General features: G+C 40.3%; 2 protein-coding genes across 3 annotated transcripts; one reads left to right on the forward strand and one right to left on the reverse strand.

The window, feature by feature from the left end:
* Nucleotides 1-228: 228 nt before the first annotated feature.
* Nucleotides 229-7,143, forward strand: FASTKD3 (FAST kinase domains 3). Its single transcript, XM_077785160.2, has 6 exons — nucleotides 229-1,870; nucleotides 2,964-3,049; nucleotides 3,487-3,649; nucleotides 4,631-4,700; nucleotides 5,985-6,099; nucleotides 6,857-7,143. The coding sequence occupies exons 1-6, from the start codon at nucleotides 436-438 to the stop codon at nucleotides 6,953-6,955; spliced, it is 1,968 nt and encodes a 655-aa protein (XP_077641286.2). The 5' UTR covers nucleotides 229-435; the 3' UTR covers nucleotides 6,956-7,143.
* CFAP90 (cilia and flagella associated protein 90) lies at nucleotides 7,135-17,800 on the reverse strand. 2 transcript variants are annotated; one of them, XM_085573651.1, is made up of 4 exons: nucleotides 17,613-17,800; nucleotides 15,799-15,938; nucleotides 13,939-14,055; nucleotides 7,135-10,441 (listed from the first exon to the last, which is right to left on the reverse strand). In XM_085573651.1, the coding sequence occupies exons 1-4, from the start codon at nucleotides 17,763-17,765 to the stop codon at nucleotides 10,414-10,416; spliced, it is 438 nt and encodes a 145-aa protein (XP_085429777.1). In that variant the 5' UTR covers nucleotides 17,766-17,800; the 3' UTR covers nucleotides 7,135-10,413. The 2 variants fall into 2 exon arrangements, with proteins under 2 accessions (XP_085429777.1, XP_021402547.3); XM_021546872.4 differs by lacking the exon at nucleotides 15,799-15,938.
* Nucleotides 17,801-19,175: the final 1,375 nt, after the last annotated feature.

Genomic DNA, 19,175 nt, shown 5'->3' on the forward strand with positions numbered 1-19,175 from the left:
CCGGCAGGTCCCGGCAGGCGGCGCGGTGCCCGTGATGGCCGCCGAGGCCGGGCGGCTGCGGCGGCCGCGGCACGGCCGGCTGCCCGCCCGGCTGCCCGCCCGGGCGGAGCGGCGCGGCCCCGGCCCGCGGCGGCGGCAGTAGCAGCGCAGGTGCGGAGGGGATGGAGGGGCCGCGCCGGTGCGGGCAGAGTCTCCTGTTCGCCCGCCGGAGTGTCCTTGCGGAAGGCGGGGCAGCCCGTCTCACAGGGATCGCCGCTCCCGGCATTTCTGCTCTCGCGGGGTCGCGGTAAAGGGGTCGTACCCGTCTTTCCAGCCACCAAAAGGATTGGGGTTGTGGTTATTTTTTTTGCATTTTAGTGACCCTGGTGGTGTTTTCCAGACTACATATCTACATTTCCTCCCTTAGGTATCATTTCAGAACTCGCCTGATTCAAAATGGCTTTGATTAGCCGAAAAAGCTTCCAGTTGTATTCATCCAGCACACCAGCAAGCAGGTGTGCTTTGATGACCCTAAGCAAAAGGTTGGACTTCGTTCGTGGGCAGCGAAAACCCCAAGACTGTAGCTCCGTGGCCATGAGGATGCTGTGTGTCAAAGATAAATCTCAGTATACCTTTTGTAGGAAAAAACATGTACAAAACATACAGATGCAGCCACTTTCTGTTACTGAAGCTGTGCATCTTTGTGGAGATATGAGGAACTGTACTAAATCAAATACTGTGTGGATGGATGAAGAGTTATTTTTCAAGAAGTTGAACAACTTTTGTACATCAAAAGAGATTTTTTATTTTCTTAGCTCTCTAGAGGTCATGTCTGATATAATGGCCTCGGGAGCTCTACAGAAGATTTCTGAAGTTGAGGTGGATGAGAATGGTCTTAAAAACCCTGGACTGTTAGAGAATGAAGTTTTCAGGGCATTATGCTTCCAGTTTGAATTTGAATCCTCAAAACTGTCAAACAGGGGGCTGCTGAATGCATTGCAGGCTTTGATAAAGCTACGTATAGATCCGCAGAGCACGCTGATGACAAGTCTGCTTTCGGAGAGCGAGGAGCGGCTTGGCAGGGGACAGCTGACTGCTGAAAATCTGTGTGCTCTCGGAGAAAGTTTGCTTGAGTTAGAAGGCCCAAGTTGTGCGACGCTGGAACAAATTGTGAACCACATGCAAGAAAGAGACATTAAGAGTTGGAGTCCCAGGGAAATAGTGGTGGTTTATAAGATACTGCAAGTGACTGTGAGGGAAGAGAAACGATGCCAAAACTTGCTAAACAGACTGAACAGTGTCACTTTACACACAGTTTCCCAGCTGAGCCCAAACTTTATAAGTGTAATACTGAATTCACTGGTGGTTCTTCGTCAGACTCAAGCAGTTCCCTTAGTCACTGCACTGTGCAAATATTCAGTGAAGCATGTTCCCTATTTCACAGACCATGAACTGGCAAATGTACTGGAAGCTTTCCTATACTTCGGGCAAAAAGTGCAAATGTTTACAGAGGCACTGGAAAGACATGTCCCCAAGTCCATCTGCACTATGCATCCTCAAACAGTCAGCAAGATCATGCAGTATTGCTGCAAAAAGAGGATCCTTTCAAAGCTCATCTTTGATGCAGTGGCAGAAGGTTTCATTTACAGTGCTGACAGACTGACCACTGACCAGATTGCTGCATATATTATCCCATTTGGGACCCTTAATTACCTGCCTCCAAGAGCTTCTTCCTTGTTTAGGAAGCTTGAAGCTGTGCTGCATACCCGCCTGAGGCACTTTCAGCCTCACACCTTGCTGAACCTGCTATATTCGTGTGTTCTTATTCAACGTTATCCAATAAATTTCCTGCCAAAAATATTTAGTCCCTATTTTCTGCAAAAGCTTCAAGGTAAAGAGCCGAATTTCTCCTCGGATGTTCCAAATTTCTTTCTATTATGTTGTTTGTCTCTTGTCAAGCATCTATTTTTTATCGATTTAATTTGTCAAGTCAATAGTGACCTAATTGAAGTGACGGGAAAATAGCAATCAGGAGGCCAAAAGGTGATGCTTCCTTGTCACAGTTACTGTTGTCTTACATGTATGTCATTTAGTTGAGTTTGAAAATTGCACTGTATAGTTTTAAAACACAGACTTGAATTCCCTTAAAATAATTATTTCAGTTAATCCTTCTGGTTTTCTAAAAAAACAGTGACCTGGTATTCCCTATGTTTGTCTTTTGTCTTATACATTATGCTAAAACATCCCCATGTCAGAGTCTGTTCTTGGCTCTAATTATAATATATTTCAATGTTTTTGGACACAAATCTATTATGAATAACACTTCATTTTGAGTTATTCTCTGTTTGATACTAAAGCATTTTTAGAATCATGGTAGAGAGATGTAAGCTATGCCAGAAAGATGACAGACTTAATAAGATATCAGCTAAGATTGCTCCACTAATAGAACTAAGCTTAAGTTTTCAAAGTGATTAGAAATTTTGGTCACTTAATTTTTCAACAACGTGAAATACCTGAAGGAGTTAATTTTTACAAAGCAGACTCCAGAAATTATTTGGTTTTATTCACAACTTGCAGATTAAAAAAAAAAAAAAAAAGAGATTGAAACAATGAGATCCTGGGATTATAACTTGGGGAAAAGTGGTTATAAAAAGGAGATATTTATTGAAGACCTCAACTCAAATTTATTCTTCTGTGTAGAATGCCATGCATCTTTTGGATTCTCATTTTTTGGTGAAAGAATATGACAGTTTTAATTAAGATATTGCTAGTTTTGTATTTTTGTGTTGCTCTTTCCATAATTAATTTTCTCGTTTTTCTACCTGTGTAATTTCATACTGATCTTTCTGTTAACTTAAACAAATGCTGATAATTTTAATGATTAAGTAGCTTTCCTGCATATCATACTGAATAGGTTTTCCTAACTTCTGCATATGGTTTGTGTAAAGATACTTTACCTGAAAACCTGAATGTTGTTGTTTCAGCTCAGCCACCTGGTTTGAACAGAGTTGTTATGTCCCAGCTAACCCAGCTTTTTCTGACTGTCACCCTGGAGTGCCCATTTTATGAGGTACAGTACATGTGAAACCAGAAGTGATGTTAACAAGAGGTGATAAGGTCATTGGGGCCCTGTTTATACTTAGTTGGGTGTATTTCCCATAAAAAGCATTGGAATTGGACAAACCAGTTTTCCTTGATGAAAATATGGAGCATTTCTACCTGATTGAATGACTTGATATATTTGTATGAATGGAAACTGATGGAAAATGGAAAATGTGTGAAAGGAAAGCTGTGCATTTCTCATGCACATGATAGCGTTGAAGCTTCCTGAGGATGTTCTGGTGGTTGTTTGGGTGATTTTAAGATCCCAGCAGATCACACCTCAGACTGTAGGTCTCTCAATAGACTTGGCTATGAAATGCACAGAGTACATTTTGCTATGTTTATATGAGGTAACTACAACAATGTTATCTCCCCTTTTTGATTTGGTTTTCTGTCCCTTTCTAGGGTCCGAAACTCCTTTCTAAGTACCAAGTAAAGGCCTTTCCCATGCCTCAGAGTTCTCTTGATGTTCACCTCTTTAAAAGGGTGAAGACAGGATTACTTTATTTACTGAAAAAAAGAATATATTTTGCATCAGAGGTATCAACACCATATTTCTATATAGTTGGTAAGTATAATTTCTTTAGATTAGTAATTAAATATGTGTGTATGGTGTCAAAGCTATCATTTCATTTGTAGGCAGTCTAAATTCTGCAAATACAGGAAAAGTAAATTGGGATACCAATTTCTGTAAAAGATCTGAAATTTGGGAACTTTAAGTAAATAATCTTTACTCAGAGAAAGGAAAATGGAGAGAAAAGCAATTTTCACAGCCATTCTGCATTGAAAACAGCTGCTAACAGCTGCTTGTGTTCTGTGTATTATCAGCCCCTTATCCGTTAAACAATTTGTATAATGTAAAGCAAAATGAGGGAATGCCATTTTCCTGATCTCCCTGCTTTAGTGGTGAGTAGAGAAGGGAAGGTGGTCAGCTGTGTGCTGTGCTCAGGTGGGCTCCTCTCCCCTCAGCAAGAGCTGCTGACAACACAGTCGGTGGGGTTTGTGGGTTGTAAGACAGCAGTGAGCAAAACACAGTGTTGTGTGCAGCAGGAAACAGAAGGCAGTGATGGGGAAAGGCACGTGCCCAGGAGGGGGTGCAGGATAATGAGATGTTGAGGGAAGAGAGTCTTGGACACAATGGATGTCAGAGGGATTTTAAAAAATAAAAAAGGGGGATGAGTAACAGAGTTACTCTATGTGTCAGTTTTCATCAGGATGTTGAAGTTAGCAGAGGGAGAGAGTGTATCTCTCCCTAAAGCCCTCAAAATTCCAGAGACCCCAGCTAGCACAGCAAAGCACCACTTAACTGTGTTACAGTTTTGAGTGGACTTGGAATACTACTTTGTTTGTTAGCATCATGAAAGGCTGAACTGTTACTAATTATCACTCATTTGTGTTAAGTCTATACAACTTTGCCAGCCTCTGTGATTAAAAAAAAAAAAGTGATAGTATTATAGTTGTTTAAAAAAACAACTGTGAGAAGATACAGTAGAAAGTTTGTTATAAGAAATGGTGTTTAATGTCATTTGTCTTTTTTCGTCTACACAAGATATTGAGATTAAATTAGATGAAGAAGGTTTTGTATTGCCTGCGGCCCAACTTGAAGAGGTACACAGACGGTAAGAGAATAAAAGAAACCACTAGTAAAATGTTGATTTATACCAGGAAAGAGCATCCAGGGTGAAAACATAGCAAAATGTAAGCTATTTGCAGTTTTGCCATTGACTTCAACAAAGTTCAGGTCTCACACTGAAACCACTGGCAGAAGGACAAGATTAACAATCTGCTTTTTGCTCATTGCTTTGTCACCTGACTATGCAGTGTCAGACAGTTGGTTTCTTTACTCAGTGACAGTAAGAATCAAGTCATCCTTATTTGAATTATAGTAATCCATTTTGATATTCTGTAATTAAGTTTCAAATTAAAACTAAGTTCTGAGTATATTTGCACAGATTTAACAGAGTTTGAGTTCACAAATTTACTTCCGCAAGGAATCCTGAATAATAAGGATACTGAGAAATGCATAGGTGTTTAAAAGTATATTAAGGGATACTGTGGGAAGCCTTGGATACAAAGTTAAGCAACCTGCCTGCATGATAATGGCAATGCACTGTGAACAAAGCAAAAGTCTTTGAAGTTAGGCTTTCTCCAGTGTAACTTTCTGTTGTGGTTTAAGCTGAAACCAGGACACATTTAATTCACAAGACTCCGAGACTAATACAGGATCTTTCCAAGACCCCATGCTTAAATGCTTAAGAATGAGCTTCAATGGTTTTTTTTGTTAAGTAGCAGCTTTCATAAAGTGAATAAAGTCACAGTATACTTAACATACTGAAAATTTAAGCAAGTTTTTAACAGTAGATATAAAAACCTTGGATTAAATTGATGGGATTTTTATCACCCAGAAGAAAAAATATTGTTATAATCCATGCTGCCAACCATATGTACTGGTTTAACTTAAAACAGATGTAGCTTAAACTCAATTTGAACTCTAATGGATTTAACAGGTAAATTAGTAAGTTAAATACATTTAGCTGCTGAAATGTTTTCTAGCTGAGGCAAGTTTTTTTCATTTTTCTTTCTAGAAGAATTCAAACAGGTTACTAATCATAGCATTAAAAATACCTCTCATTAATGTGCATGGTAATTTTTGTTCAGAGCAAATAAAAAAGCTTTTCAGATCACTAAGTTTCAGGGTTTCACCACCTACCCTTAAATTGAGTGATTTAAATTATTCTGAACTAGGAAACTCCCATCCTACATCTGATTCAACAGGTGTAAGAGGGAGGTATTGTCTCCTGATTCTTAGGAACTGCACTAGTTGTGGTGATTAAAATAACTGATTGTTGTGGGTTTGTTGGTTTTTTTTTTTTTTTTGATATTACACTTATGCTTAATTTTAGAATTGCCCTGTGTGTTGATGGTCAAAATAGATTTTGTGCTCATAGCCACAATCTGTTGGGAGAAGAAGCTATTAAACAGAGACACCTTCAGTTACTTGGTTATGAAGTTGTGCAGGTAAAGTCCAAAGACAGTGGTTTACTTTTGCTCTAAGAAAACTAGTAAAAAATTATTTTACAATACTTAAAACTGTAGTTTAAATTAATTCCTAAAGCAGATGTAGTCTTGATTTTTCTATATTAGATTCTCTCTGCCTAGTTTTTGCCTTTTTGAGGGTGTACAGAACTACCTTTTTCTTCCTTGGATAAATTAGTGTAGTCTGTCTGTGTTTTTTGCTGCATAGTTGCTGTTTGGAAGAGTACTTCCTTCAGTAATTAAGATTCAAATCTTGAATTAAAGGGAAATGTTATCTAAGAGTTCATTAGAATTGGAATTTTTAATTAAATACTTTTTTCAAAGGTTTGGAGTTTAAAAAGAGGAGTTAAAAAAATAAGCTGATTTCTATTGTAAATAATATTTTCACAGCAGAGTATAACCTTTATTTTGACTGTCGAATTAATAGAGGTATATTTTTCTTGAAACATACTTTGAATGAAAACTTAGTTTCTTGAGATATTTTCCACTTATCATCACTTATTCTATAAGCCTAACTCCATAATATTTAGCTTTGTCTAAGTAATAAATATCACTCTTTTTTTAATAGTAATCTCTCTTCAGGTCATTTATAGATCAATAGTACATTTAGGATCAAATCTTTAGTTTTAAAACAAAATAAGTATTTGATGTGTAGTTTTGCATCTGCTTAATGAACATCAGTCTTACCCTGTTGTTTATTAAAAGGTATTTTCAGCAATCATTTCTGTTTTGTTTCTAGATTCCATTTTTTGAGATAGAAAGTCTACAAAACACCAGAAAAATAGCAGATTATTTACAAAAAAAAATCTTTCCTTGTACATACGGACTCAGCAACTGACACTGGAGAATACTACTGGATAACAGGCTGACCTTCTATACTACAAAGCGTAAATTGTGTGCATGGAAGAAAAATTATTTTTTCTAAGTAACTGCACCTCAGAAAATGTGAGCTTCTGAGTGTGAAACCTTCCAATATTTGGAACATTTGACATGTAGATACTAATAAAGAGAATCATATTTTCTTAAGATTTGTGTCTTTATTTATTACAAGTTTACAGATATATGTGTCAGACAGTTAGTGCTGCTTTTCCCTTGTATTTTAACTGGTACTAATTCACAGCTGCAAACAGCCACATGTGACTTGAAGGATACTGGCCAGTCTGGATATACAGCTTATACCTATTCTGTAGGTATATGCCTACAGAATACCTACTAATCAGGACTTTTCTTGACAGTAAAAGAAGAAATTGTGCAATTTACTTACAGCTGCTCATGTAATTTCCCAAGTGTTTCATAAAACTAAAATTTGAAGTAATTGCAGAAGCAGTATTGGTTTATTGGTTTTACTGAAGAGATGCAGAGTGCTGTTCAATAAATAGCAATGCCTTACAGAAAATGAGAGCATTTTTAATAAAAAGTATTTGCTTTACTTTGTAAAGTAACAGCTGCCACAGGATAATGGACTTGTACAACTGTCTCTATGGGGCTGCCCAATGTTCCAGATGTATTCTATTTGTAGTTTTGCCTTTGGTGGCAGTTTTAGCTAAACTGTCTAAATGGGGTCATGTATGCACTCCAGGGTTCCTCTGGGTTACATAAACTATGCTCTGAAGCTCAGAAGAACCATGTCCCATGACAGCCCTTTTTTATTTATGAACAGAAATTCTGGAACTGAGAACCAGAACCAATACCCATTTCAGCCAGAACAAGTGCCCTAACTTGGGTCAGTTCATTGCTTTGCAAATGATGAAGGGAAAACAGGAGAGTTTTAGTTCTGATTACATCATGTATTCTTGATGAACGGCCATGTAACACATGCTCATTAGCTTGTGCTTCCTCTCGGTGTGGAATTACTATTTATGAGTAGCAAAGCAGAATTCCCAGGATAACCTAGTTTGATTTTCGCTGTTGTTTTGATACAAAAAGGGTAAACTTTCACATCATTGGCATTATGTATATTTCACCAGTAGATAGAGAATGTGGCCAGTTTTTCCTTCCAATAATTTGTGAGTTGCAGGTGTCTGTCAATTGCCCCAAAAATCTCTGGAGATTACTTGATGCAAAATCCAGATCCAGAATATGCTTTACATTGTATACACTGTCCATTCTGTTTGTGTTAATTTGTTGCATGTATAAAACTCTTCCTCAAAGTAGTATGTCAACATTCACAGGTGAGAGAATGCCAAAAGTTGCTTTCCAATGTGTAATAGTAAGCTCAGAACATCAATAACCTAAGAATTTGTCATTCTTGCAAGTGAGAAATTGAAGGAGAGTTGTAATGGCTTTGCAAACGTTTATAAGGAATTTACCACTAATACAGAAGAAATTGTCAGGGTGTTCTTCTGACACTGAGCACTGAAGGAAGAAGTGAACCATTCAGAACTGAACGAGAAACAAGTAGTGGGAGGAACAACCTGTGAAAGACCTTAAAAAGTGAGTACAGATGATAAGGGTGTGACATCACAAAGAAACGAGATAGGAAAACTCAAACTGGTCTTTTGATGTTGGACTTCCTCTGCGGTGGAAGTGATGCTATTTCTCACATAGACCAGAAGGTGGTGGTATTCTCAAATAAATTTGATTTCAAATAATTTTTCAAACACAGATGGTTTGTAAATATAGTAAGGCTACTTAAAAAAAGCAATTTGTACTGACTGTCCCAAAGTAAAAATAACCTGCTAAGAATATAGCCACATTCCATCTCATTCTTCACTAATAATAACTTCAATACTGATTTTTGGAAAAGCATTGTGGTATTAGAAAACAGTTCCTTCTCCCTTTGTTCTTACTATGATTCCTTTCATTTAATGCTACTAAGTTTGTTTAGTGAAGTGTTTATTTTGAAAAGGAATGTAGCCATTAATGTCATTTTGTCCATAGTGTATTGAGTGTAGAAGAGCTGCAGGTCATGAATAATGAAAGTAACAAACACCTCTCAGAATGGGCTGCTCTGTGTGCTCTGCTTCTCACATCATAGCCAAACAAGGGCTATTGACTGCCTAATTTACTACTTTTTCAGGTCCCAGATTTAGAAGGTTTTGTTTCTCTTTTTTTTTCACTAGGTGTCTCACTGTATTTACAAATGACACAGTTTTCCTGTGTCTAAATACCTGACAAAAACAGTGTCAGTCACAGCTGTGGACTTACAGTCCTTTTTCTGGTATGATCACTCAGGCTGTTCCTTCTGAACAATACTGTCTCAGCTTTAAACAAGAACAGGATGAACAGCTCTTGAGAACCAAACAGATGCATACTCTGCAGGAGAAACTCCTCCTGAAGTTACCTTAAAATTTTAGTACTGGTATCAAATGTTTATGTACAAGGTATCAAGTATTTATGAAAGTACAAGGTATCAAATATTTAATCAGATTTAGACATTTGTGCTAAACATTCTTTTTAAATGGCTACTGCTCAAATCCTTATATTTTTTTCACCCTTTCTACCAAATTATTTGGTGCTTGTACTGCTAGTAATACTTAAATCTTTTTTCCCATTTTTGTCAGATTGGATACAGAACCAATGATGATTTTTCTTGTTAAATCAGTAAGATGCCATTCCTGGAATGAAATGAATGTATGAATTCAGCTAAACCCAGATTTTGTCTGTTCCAAATACTAAGTGCTCAGAAGCTCCTTTTAACTCAAGTTCCACGTGAAGTCTAGTGAAACTGCTAAGCACGTAAGCCTATACATTTTTGAAAATTCTGAGTTGAATATCCATTTCAGCTGTTGTGTACATAAAACAATGTCTCACAATTCTCTAGAAACTCTGTAAGGATTGAAAAATCTGTGACTACTGATACCTTGATGGACAAACTTGTTTAAAATGATATGTCTGTGAATGGTTAGGTAGATGCAGTTCCCAGAATTGCAGACAGAGCCTTTGACCCAATAGTTCTTATTCCCAGCGTTGCTGCCTAAAATGTTCTAAAATGTTCTTCTTGAGATTTTAATGAGAATGTAAGAAGGCATGCATTTTAATTAGCATGAGAAAAAAAGTGCAGCTGCTATTTCACCCTATTTTTAATCCATATCATTCTCATTAAATAAAATGTAGAGGAAAAGGCAAAAAGCACCATATTGCTCTTCAAAGTGTTATGTTTTTTCCCCAGATAAATGTTGCTGGCAGTGACAGATACAAGAGATTTCCCATGGATGCAGGCCTGTAGAAGGCTTTTTCACTGAGCAGGGCGGCTGCCTTCCCCATAGATTGCTGCGTAAACGCTATAAACCCTCGCATGCTCTCCGGTTGCTGGGTCTAAGGGCTCATGGATGCGCTTCCCATACTCTGAAGATGTCAGCACAGGAACAGTTCTTGCCATTTCCTGTGAAAACACAAAAATCCCCTTAGAAGAAAATCACAGGGTGAACAGAAAACATGGCAGTTTTCTATTGCTAAATGTGCTGTGGCTGGGGTGAAATAACTGAAAGAACTGTACAGCATCTGCAATATGCATGTGTATTTGTTTAGCTTACTATTCTATCCCTGCCCTAGTTTTTAATGTTATTTTTATCTTAGTAAAACATGAATGTGTCACTAGATGACAAGATGATAAGATATGGAGCTGTGGACTGGTATTTTTTTTTTTACACAAATACATACATACACATGTGATTACCGTGTGATTACTGGGTAACTAAATGATAGAAAAGCACAGATTTTATTTTTATTTTTCTTGTGCACTGAATTGCATGATTCTTCTGAAAAATAGAAGAGAGATTTGTGCCCCCTATTACAGGAACACCTACCCTGCTTGCACAATTCAGTGAAAGCACAGCATGTAAAAAATCAAAGGCTAAAGAAAAACCCTGAGCAACCACTAGCCCATGCAAGCTTTTCCTGAAGGAAATAAAGCATATACTACTTTATTTCTGCACAATGAAAGGTTTTACTAAAAATACTTGTAGCTGTAAGATTACAGAAATAACAGCTTCACCATGATTGAAAGTGGACTTGATGCAAAACTACCTGTCCAAGAAAAGATTTTAAGCTTGTTCTCAGTAAGCTGCACTTTAAGTGGCTGTGCAATCACTATCTGCAATCTGCAGTTCCTTCCTATGTTAGAGCAACAGGGAGCTAGAGAGTCAGAAGGGAAAGACTGAATTTGTTTGTTTTTCTTTCCCTAGCCAAAGGTCTCAGATTTATCAGGCTGCTTGTATGTTTGTACACTGACTAACACAGTAAGCCTTGATCTGAAATGTGTTTTTCTAGTCTTATAATATACATAGTATCTAAAAGGCGAATCAAAATGTAGATGCCACACCATAGTTCAAGTGCAAGCAAATTACTACTTTGCTACAACAGACACAAGTCTGAGCAAATCAGCACTTATGTCCTGCAAGGATACTGGTGGGAGCACAGATTGGCAGGATTTCACAGCACGGCAGTCAGCTAGGAGACATTTCCAGCCTCATGGATAGAACCTGAGGTTCTTGGAAAGATGCTGTAAACACTTTTAAAAACTAACTAACTAACCAACCTACTCAATACAAAAGCTAATTTCAAAACAACCATTTATCTCCCAATTCTCCTGCCCACCTTACTCCACCCTGTTAAAAAATATTGAGTTCACCAACTTTTAACCCTAGCTGAATGAAAATCAAGTCAAGAAGACTGGCAGGCAAAATTAAGATCATTTCTTCCCCTGCCCTAGTTGTGGATAAATGCTGAAAAATGAGAAACTAAAAAATCTTTGTACCATCAAGAAAGACTTTGCTAGAAATTCAGGGTGTACAGTGCTAATGACAGACAGCAGTATGTAACTCCAATAGTTTGAGTTCCTTCTAAATAAGTTTATTTAAAATCAGTTTTCAGCATCCTTGGTAGCACAGCACTGACTGTGCACACTGGCATTTCATCTTTGTGGATTTGGTATTCAGTGGGTTTCAGATTTTCCAACAGTTGGTTGGGAAGCATCCTGCTACCCGCCCTCGCAGTGCGTAATTCTAGCACTGTTAGCACTTGCAATCAGCAATGGCAGCCCTAAGCACACACTCCACTGCAGTTACTCAGCTGCATGTAGCTAATCAAGTTGCTGTAACTGTACTCCTGAATTCCCTGCATCCAGGTTACCTGCAGGAAATGAGGGCGTTACTAGCAGTGGTTTGCTTTTTTCCAGCTCAAGTAAAGCTGTGCTGGGTTCAGTCTGTCTGTGTTCAGTGTTGAACTAGAAAGATGTCAATTGTGGTATTTTTATTTATTATATTTTATAAGTTAGTTATTATTACATAAAGCCTAAGAAGGTCACTGTGATAAAGATGAATTGAGTATGTGATATGCACTTGATTATGGTTACAGCCAGTGCTGGGAGTCATGACATGCAGGAGGATCATGTTGCAGAAATAACTGTGAGTTTGATGTGTATCCATGCTAATTAAAGGGCTGGATTAAAGGACACCTGTTTGGACAGTCCCTTGTGTGCACTGCCCAGCACAGTTGGTATGAATTCTGGCCCATACAAGTTTGGTCTAGAAAGAAAGCCAATAGCAAAATGAGTTTTGTTGATACAAGAGCTCAGTAAAAAGCTGTAACTTTATATTGATGAACTTTCTACACAAATTTCCTGCTTGGTACTGGGGGAGGGAGGTTGTCTTTGTTTTGTTTAAATAAAAAAATTAATTTCTACTTGGAGTAGTCATTTACATAGATAGATTAGCAGTTGAGTTATTAGGCATGAGCAGGTGATGTTGATGGGCACTCCTGGGATTCCTTTGGGAGCATCTAATGCTTCCTGCATTAGATAGAGTTAAAGGGCATTATGGCTACACACTTGCACTGAAATGTCTGGCATATATAACTGCTAGTAAGATGAATCCCAAACAGTGGGCTTTGTCAGAAAAAAACCCCCAATTTTATTGCACAGAAATTAGAGTAATTTGGACTCTTGTGTCACTCTTCCTTCTTCCTTCTCTATAATATATAACCATCAAAGCAGGCAGCCATCCCTAGCCTACCCATCACTTTTACATCCATGAACCAGTTGGGATTTTGAGGTCATTAGTACACAGAGGTTACACTTCATTTGGTTTTTGACAGCCTCTGCCTCTATGTGCAGTTTTGTGTATGTATGCATAAATATAATTATAGACAGAGACGGTTGTATATATGTGTATTATTCAGATGCTGCATGCAAGAATACATCCACATTCATTTATGCATATGTATTATAGTATTTCTGTTTCCAGAGGAGTATTTACCTATCAGGCTGCACATCAAACCCAGATTCTGTTGGCCTCAAATGCTTGCCCATCCTTTCCCAGGCATGTCCATGTGTTCTGACTGAATACACCTGTGCACTAGCTCCCTATGAATTTCCTTCCTGCAGGGGAATCTGGTGTAGGTTTTCCTAACAAATTCATCAGCTTCAGAGACTTGGACATTGACAGCAAATGCTGGCATAGACACAGTGGGTGTCAGAGGATAGTAGGGAAGTCATAGCCTCTGAATCCAGTCCTCTCAGGGAAAAGAGTTTTTAAACATCACTGAAATAACTGCAGAACCACCTGAAGTACAACTCTTGAGGGGCACAGATGGTTCAGAATACACCCTGCACTCTGCAAGAGAGGATTTGCCTCTTCCCCTTAGCTTTAACTTGCATATGTCTTGTCATCTGTAAATCTTCAGGAAATGAAAGAGCTAATTTGGGTGTCTTCATGGGATAATGCTTTCTCCTAAACCTGCAGGCTGATTTCCTCCTTCCAATTTTTTTCTTATCATATGACCTAGATTATTAAGGGTAAAACGATGCCTAGAGTCCCCAGTCATGTCAAAAGGTACAAAACATCTTAAACAAAGATAATTATGAATTTATCAAATGGTTACCTCCTCATTAATTTTAAGGCCACGAGCCTTTGCGTGTTTTCTGTCACATCGTGGAAGATACTGGTCGTAATCTTCTGGTATTCTAAAAACAGCATCATAGGTGAAAAAATCTCCTGTCTTGAGAAAAGGGGAAAAATGGCTAATTCACATAATTGCTTTACTTTACAGATTACAGAATACATGTAGTCAAATCATAATGCATATATTTCATTAGATGATGACAACTGTAATATTACTGACCTCATTAGGAAGTTTGGGCCAGTCCTTTTGAATGATTTGCAAAATTACCTAATGACATATGTTATCATTTATTAAGTTTGTTCAGCTCTGAAATTTCCCTTGTGGCAATTTAGTTCTTTTCCCCCACCCTGTAATCTGTTGTAATTTTGGAAATTATCTGATCTGTTTGAATTTTCTGCACTTAATATTCTCCTTCCTAAATTTGTGTATTTGTCAAATGATCTGGGCACAATTATGTAAAAGCAAAACAGGAACTTTCAAACACACAAAGGTACCCTGCACTGTAAACATAATTTAATTTCTGATTAGAGCATAATTGAGAAATGTGCCACAGAGGTAATCCTGTGATCCAGTGGTATGAATGACAAACATATGTCAGGCATTAAAATAAAGCACACCCCAAGCCATAATATTGTTGTTCAACTGTTGACATAGTTTGCATCCAAATAAGCAACATAAAGATCTGCTGTTCTAACAAAAGTGTTTGTGAAATCCAGTCAAGAAGTTCTCATAAATGGAATCAAAGCAATTTCAAAACAAAAAGAAAACTTTTCAAAAAAGCCACCAAAAAGAATACCCCCTACTGAAATATGCCGCCAGTTGTTACTGAACTTCATCAAGGGTCGATATTCTGTTAAAAATTTCAATCATCATTGGCTTTGTGCATGGCTGACTAAAAGAATGGTGCATTTTGTTGGGCTTTTTTTTTGTCCTCTAATTTTACAGTGTGTCCAATTTAACATTTGAAAATCTCATGTACTTTGGTATTCTCCAAATATAGTCAAATCATGGCAGGTCAAGAAGGTTATAATGGTTCCATTAAAAGGAAACCATAGTTAAGAGTACTAGTGAAATACTGCTGTAATTTCAGGCCTTATTTATACAGGTATCTCCAATACTTGCTTCTGCCAAGAGGAGAAATTATTCTGTATTTAACCTATCTATCCCTTCACTTCTCAGAAATCATCGAGCTTCAGAGGATTTCAGGCACATTCAAGAGCACCCTGCACATGATTTGTCATCTCCATGATTATTTCTGTGCTTCCTTTCTTCTCCTCTCCTCCCCACGCTACCAGTTTCATTCAGTGGGTATTTAATTTGTACTCACCATCAGAAATGTTGTTTGCTCTTTGCTGGTATTCATGTGGCATTATTTGTTACTTGTTTCAGAGTAAGAAAGAGTAAGTGTCATTTGTTGGTCATGTCAGAGCAGATAATTCATCCTTTCTGGAACTCACAGACAGCCAGTCTGTTATATCAAAAACTAGCTCTGTCTCAGATACCTCTTCAAGATTTTCTGCTAGATTTGTAGAGACAACACTTCTTTGCTCAATACACTGATAACTTTCTGCTGCTGTTTCTCTCTGTTGTAAATGATAACTTGGTTGATCTGGGTGTGGTGGTGGTGGTGGCAAGCTGTTTCTTAAACCCATCAGAGCAAGTGAGTTACACAGAGCCGATGATAAATGTGCACTCAGGGTAGGCATCCTCTGTGTACTGCTGCTAAAGCTAAATGTTTTGCAAGCATTCATTAGTATTCCAGACACACATAAAATAGGTAATTGCTTTCTCCACATCTCAGAAGAGGAAATGCTAGGCACACTGCCTACAGTAACTTACGTAAAGCAATCCAGGGAGCAATTGTTGGCCAAGGGAATAAAAAGCAGGAATTTCTGGCTTCTGGCCATGCAATAAGCCCATCTTCTTCCTACTTCTCTCTGCTTCACTCTCTGATACATGGTTGATTTTAGGTATTTAAGCTGCAAAAAGGAATGAGATTCCTTTTGCTCTATAAATAAAAATATTCAAACTATCCAATTCCTAAATTTTGCAGAATGGGTTGAATCTGCTTTCTCCCCTGGAGAAAGGCTTGGGCTGTGAAGAAACCTATTAAACAGCTGTTATCACTTTTTGTTTCTATGCCACTGGAGCAGCTTTTTTGACAAACCAGGCCATTGTGAGTGTAAGATCAGACTATATTGTACAGAAAAGCTCTACCATATGGCTGCTAATTCTGTGCAGACTGGTGACTCACCTTTGGCTCATATCACCTTGCCAAAGTAATGCTGGAATCAACACAAAAGAGTCACAAGAGAAATCTTCTCGTCTTTTAGCAGGGCCACCTGGTCAATGCAGGAAATTTGCTGTTCAATACCCAGCACAGTGCTCTGGTCTGTACCCTGCCCACATGCCAGCGACACAGGACCTGCAAACTCTCACAAACGACCAGTCATTGCTGCCTGGTGCTTGGTGCATTCAGCAGCTTGCCACTTGGGTGAGGAGAGGACTCATGGGTTGTATTTATTGTTATAAATTGCCATAGCATTGCTATGTTACACTGACATAATAGGCATTTCAAAACTTTTTTTATAATGTTATTTTCTTTTTGGGAAAAAAGCCTGTTAACTTCAGTAGATCATATGTCACTTCATAGAAAAGTTCACCACCCAGGAACTGTAGCTCATCTGAGGCAGAAGGAGTAAGATTGCTTTCATTTCTGATTTTAAATACGAAGACAGAATGAGGAACAATGGTGACATAATGCAGCAGAGCGAGGAGTGTGGATCCCTGTCAGCGCACTTGAGTTACCACATGCTGAGTGGCAGTGTACCACCTTCAGAAGCATCCAGTTACAGAGGCATATATTGATGTTATTGTTTTGAGTAGCTCTACTGATTTTATTAAAGCTGACCACGTGGAAAATTTATGCAATGCACATGGAAAATATTTTCCCTCAAATGAAAACGGAGAAGTTTCTTATTAAAGGGTTCCCAAGAGTGTGTGTTACGACAAAATCCACTGGTGCTGCATCAAACCCTAGTGACAGAGATGCCTTTCCCAGTTTTTCTCCTAAAAATGCCTTACATTTCATTGATTAAAGTGGCCTGTTCATCCTCAATAACTGGCAAACAATATCTCTGCCTTCTCTTGTTATCCAGTATGAAAGATGTTGCCCTCATTTGCCATCCACCAGTAGCAAACACACTTTGCAAAGGCCTCTGATGGTGAAACCTGTTATTTTAGCATTAGGTAGTCAGTGATAGAGATGTGCCACATTTCTGTATCAGAAAAAAATTCTTCACTGTGAGTGTGGTGAGGAACTAGAACAGGTTGCCCAGAGAACCTGTGGATGCCTAATCCCTGGAGCTGTTCAAGGCCAGGCTGGAGGGGACTTTGAACAGCCTGGTATAGAGAAAGGTATCCCCGCCCACGGCAGGCAGTTGGAACTGGATTGTCTTTAAGGTCCCTTCCAACCCAACCCATTCTATGATGCTATGACGACTTTTGGTACCTGTCTGGGCAGGGTATGAGGGCCGAGCTGTGCCCCGGGGCCAAGCAGAGGGTCTGCCCTGCGCAGAGACCCGCGGGGAGAGCTTGACCCTTCCCCCTGCGCTGCTCCCCGCCGTCCCCCCCCGCTCCCTTCACGCCCTCACCTTGTGCTCCCGGCCGAAGTAGCTGAGCTCTGGAGGCCCCTCCCGTTTGGGCGGGACGAAGCTGAAGGCGGAGAAGGAAGCGAGGGCCGGCCGCCTCCTGCCCGGCGCGTTGCCGAGCGCCTCCCGCGCCAGGCGCGTGCCGGCGGCCGCCATGCTGCCGTGGCGCCGTTACCCGCAGCGCGCGGGAGCCGCCCGGCCGGGCGCGTGCCGGCGGCCGCCATGCTGCCGTGGCGCCGTTACCCGCAGCGCGCGGGCGGCGCCCGGCCGGGCGCGTGCCGGCGGCCGCCATGCTGCCGTGGCGCCGTTACCCGCAGCGCGCGGGCGGCGCCCGGCCGGGCGCGGGGGCGCGGGCGCTCCGCTGAGCTCTGCCGCGCCTCGGCTGTGAGTTCCCACGCACCCCGTAGCTGCGGATTGGTGTCAGCCGTGTGCAGCGGCTCCAGCTCCCTGCTCCTTTGTGTTCTTGGAAGCTGGGGACGAAGGTTAGAGCAAAGCCTAGCCGCATAGGACTGACTTTTTTCCTGTGACAGCTTGCACTAGCCCTAAATCCCTCTCTTAAGAGGTTAAGCTGAATGAAGCCACACCACAGCATGGAATTTCCAACAGAATAAGGAGCCAGTGTTGTGAGGACCTTGGGCTTCTCTCTTTGGATCGTAGCTCAGCCACTCGGGCACAGGCGTTCGCACGCTTCTCGAACTCGGTCAGGCTTGATGCTGTGACCGCTTCCTTGGGGAGCTTGTTCCAGTGCCCAGACGCGCTCTGCGTGAAGAATCTCGTTCTAATATCCAGCCTAAACCTCCCCAGACTCAGTTTCAGGTCCTGTCACTGGTCACCAGAGAAAAGATCAGTGTCTGCTCCTCCTCTTCCCCTCATGAGGAAGCTGTAACTGCAATGAGGTCTCCCTTCAGTCTCCTCCAGGCTGAACAGACCAAGTGACCTCAGCTGCTCCTCATACGGCTTCCCCTCCAGACCTTTCACCATCTTTGTTGCCATCCTCTGAAATTACCGTCCTTCTGAAATTGTGGCACCCAAACCTAAACACAGGACTCAAGGCGAGGCTGCCCCAGCTCAGAGCAGAGCAGGACAATCCCCTCCCTTGCCCAGCTGGTGATGCTGTGCCTGATGCACCCCAGGACAGGACTGGCCCTCCTGGCTGCCAGGGCACTGATTACTCACATTCAACTTGACATCCACCAGGACCCCCAGGTCCCTTTCCATGGCACTGCTTTCCAACATCTTATTCCCTGGGTTGTATGTATATCCAGCATTGAACCATCCCAGGTGCAGAATCCAGCACAGGATGCCTAGCCATTTCAGGCAGTTGGAAAATTCTCTCATATACTTACTTGTGTTGGGAACACTGAAAATAAGTCTTCTGGGTATAAATCTCAGACTGACTGTAAAACTGCTCTTCCCTAGTAGCACCTGGCTCCTAGTTTTGATATTCACCCCACGGTTATCCTGGTTTAATACATATATCTAACTATGCCCGTGCTACTTCTGTGGTCCTTAGGGATCTGTGAGTGGCTTGGTTTAGTGTACCTTTGCTGTCTGTAACCACAGGTG

Source organism: Lonchura striata, chromosome 2 (assembly GCF_050655825.1).
Source record: "Lonchura striata isolate lonStrDom1 chromosome 2, ASM5065582v1, whole genome shotgun sequence".
NCBI classification, from domain to species: domain Eukaryota; kingdom Metazoa; phylum Chordata; class Aves; order Passeriformes; family Estrildidae; genus Lonchura; species Lonchura striata.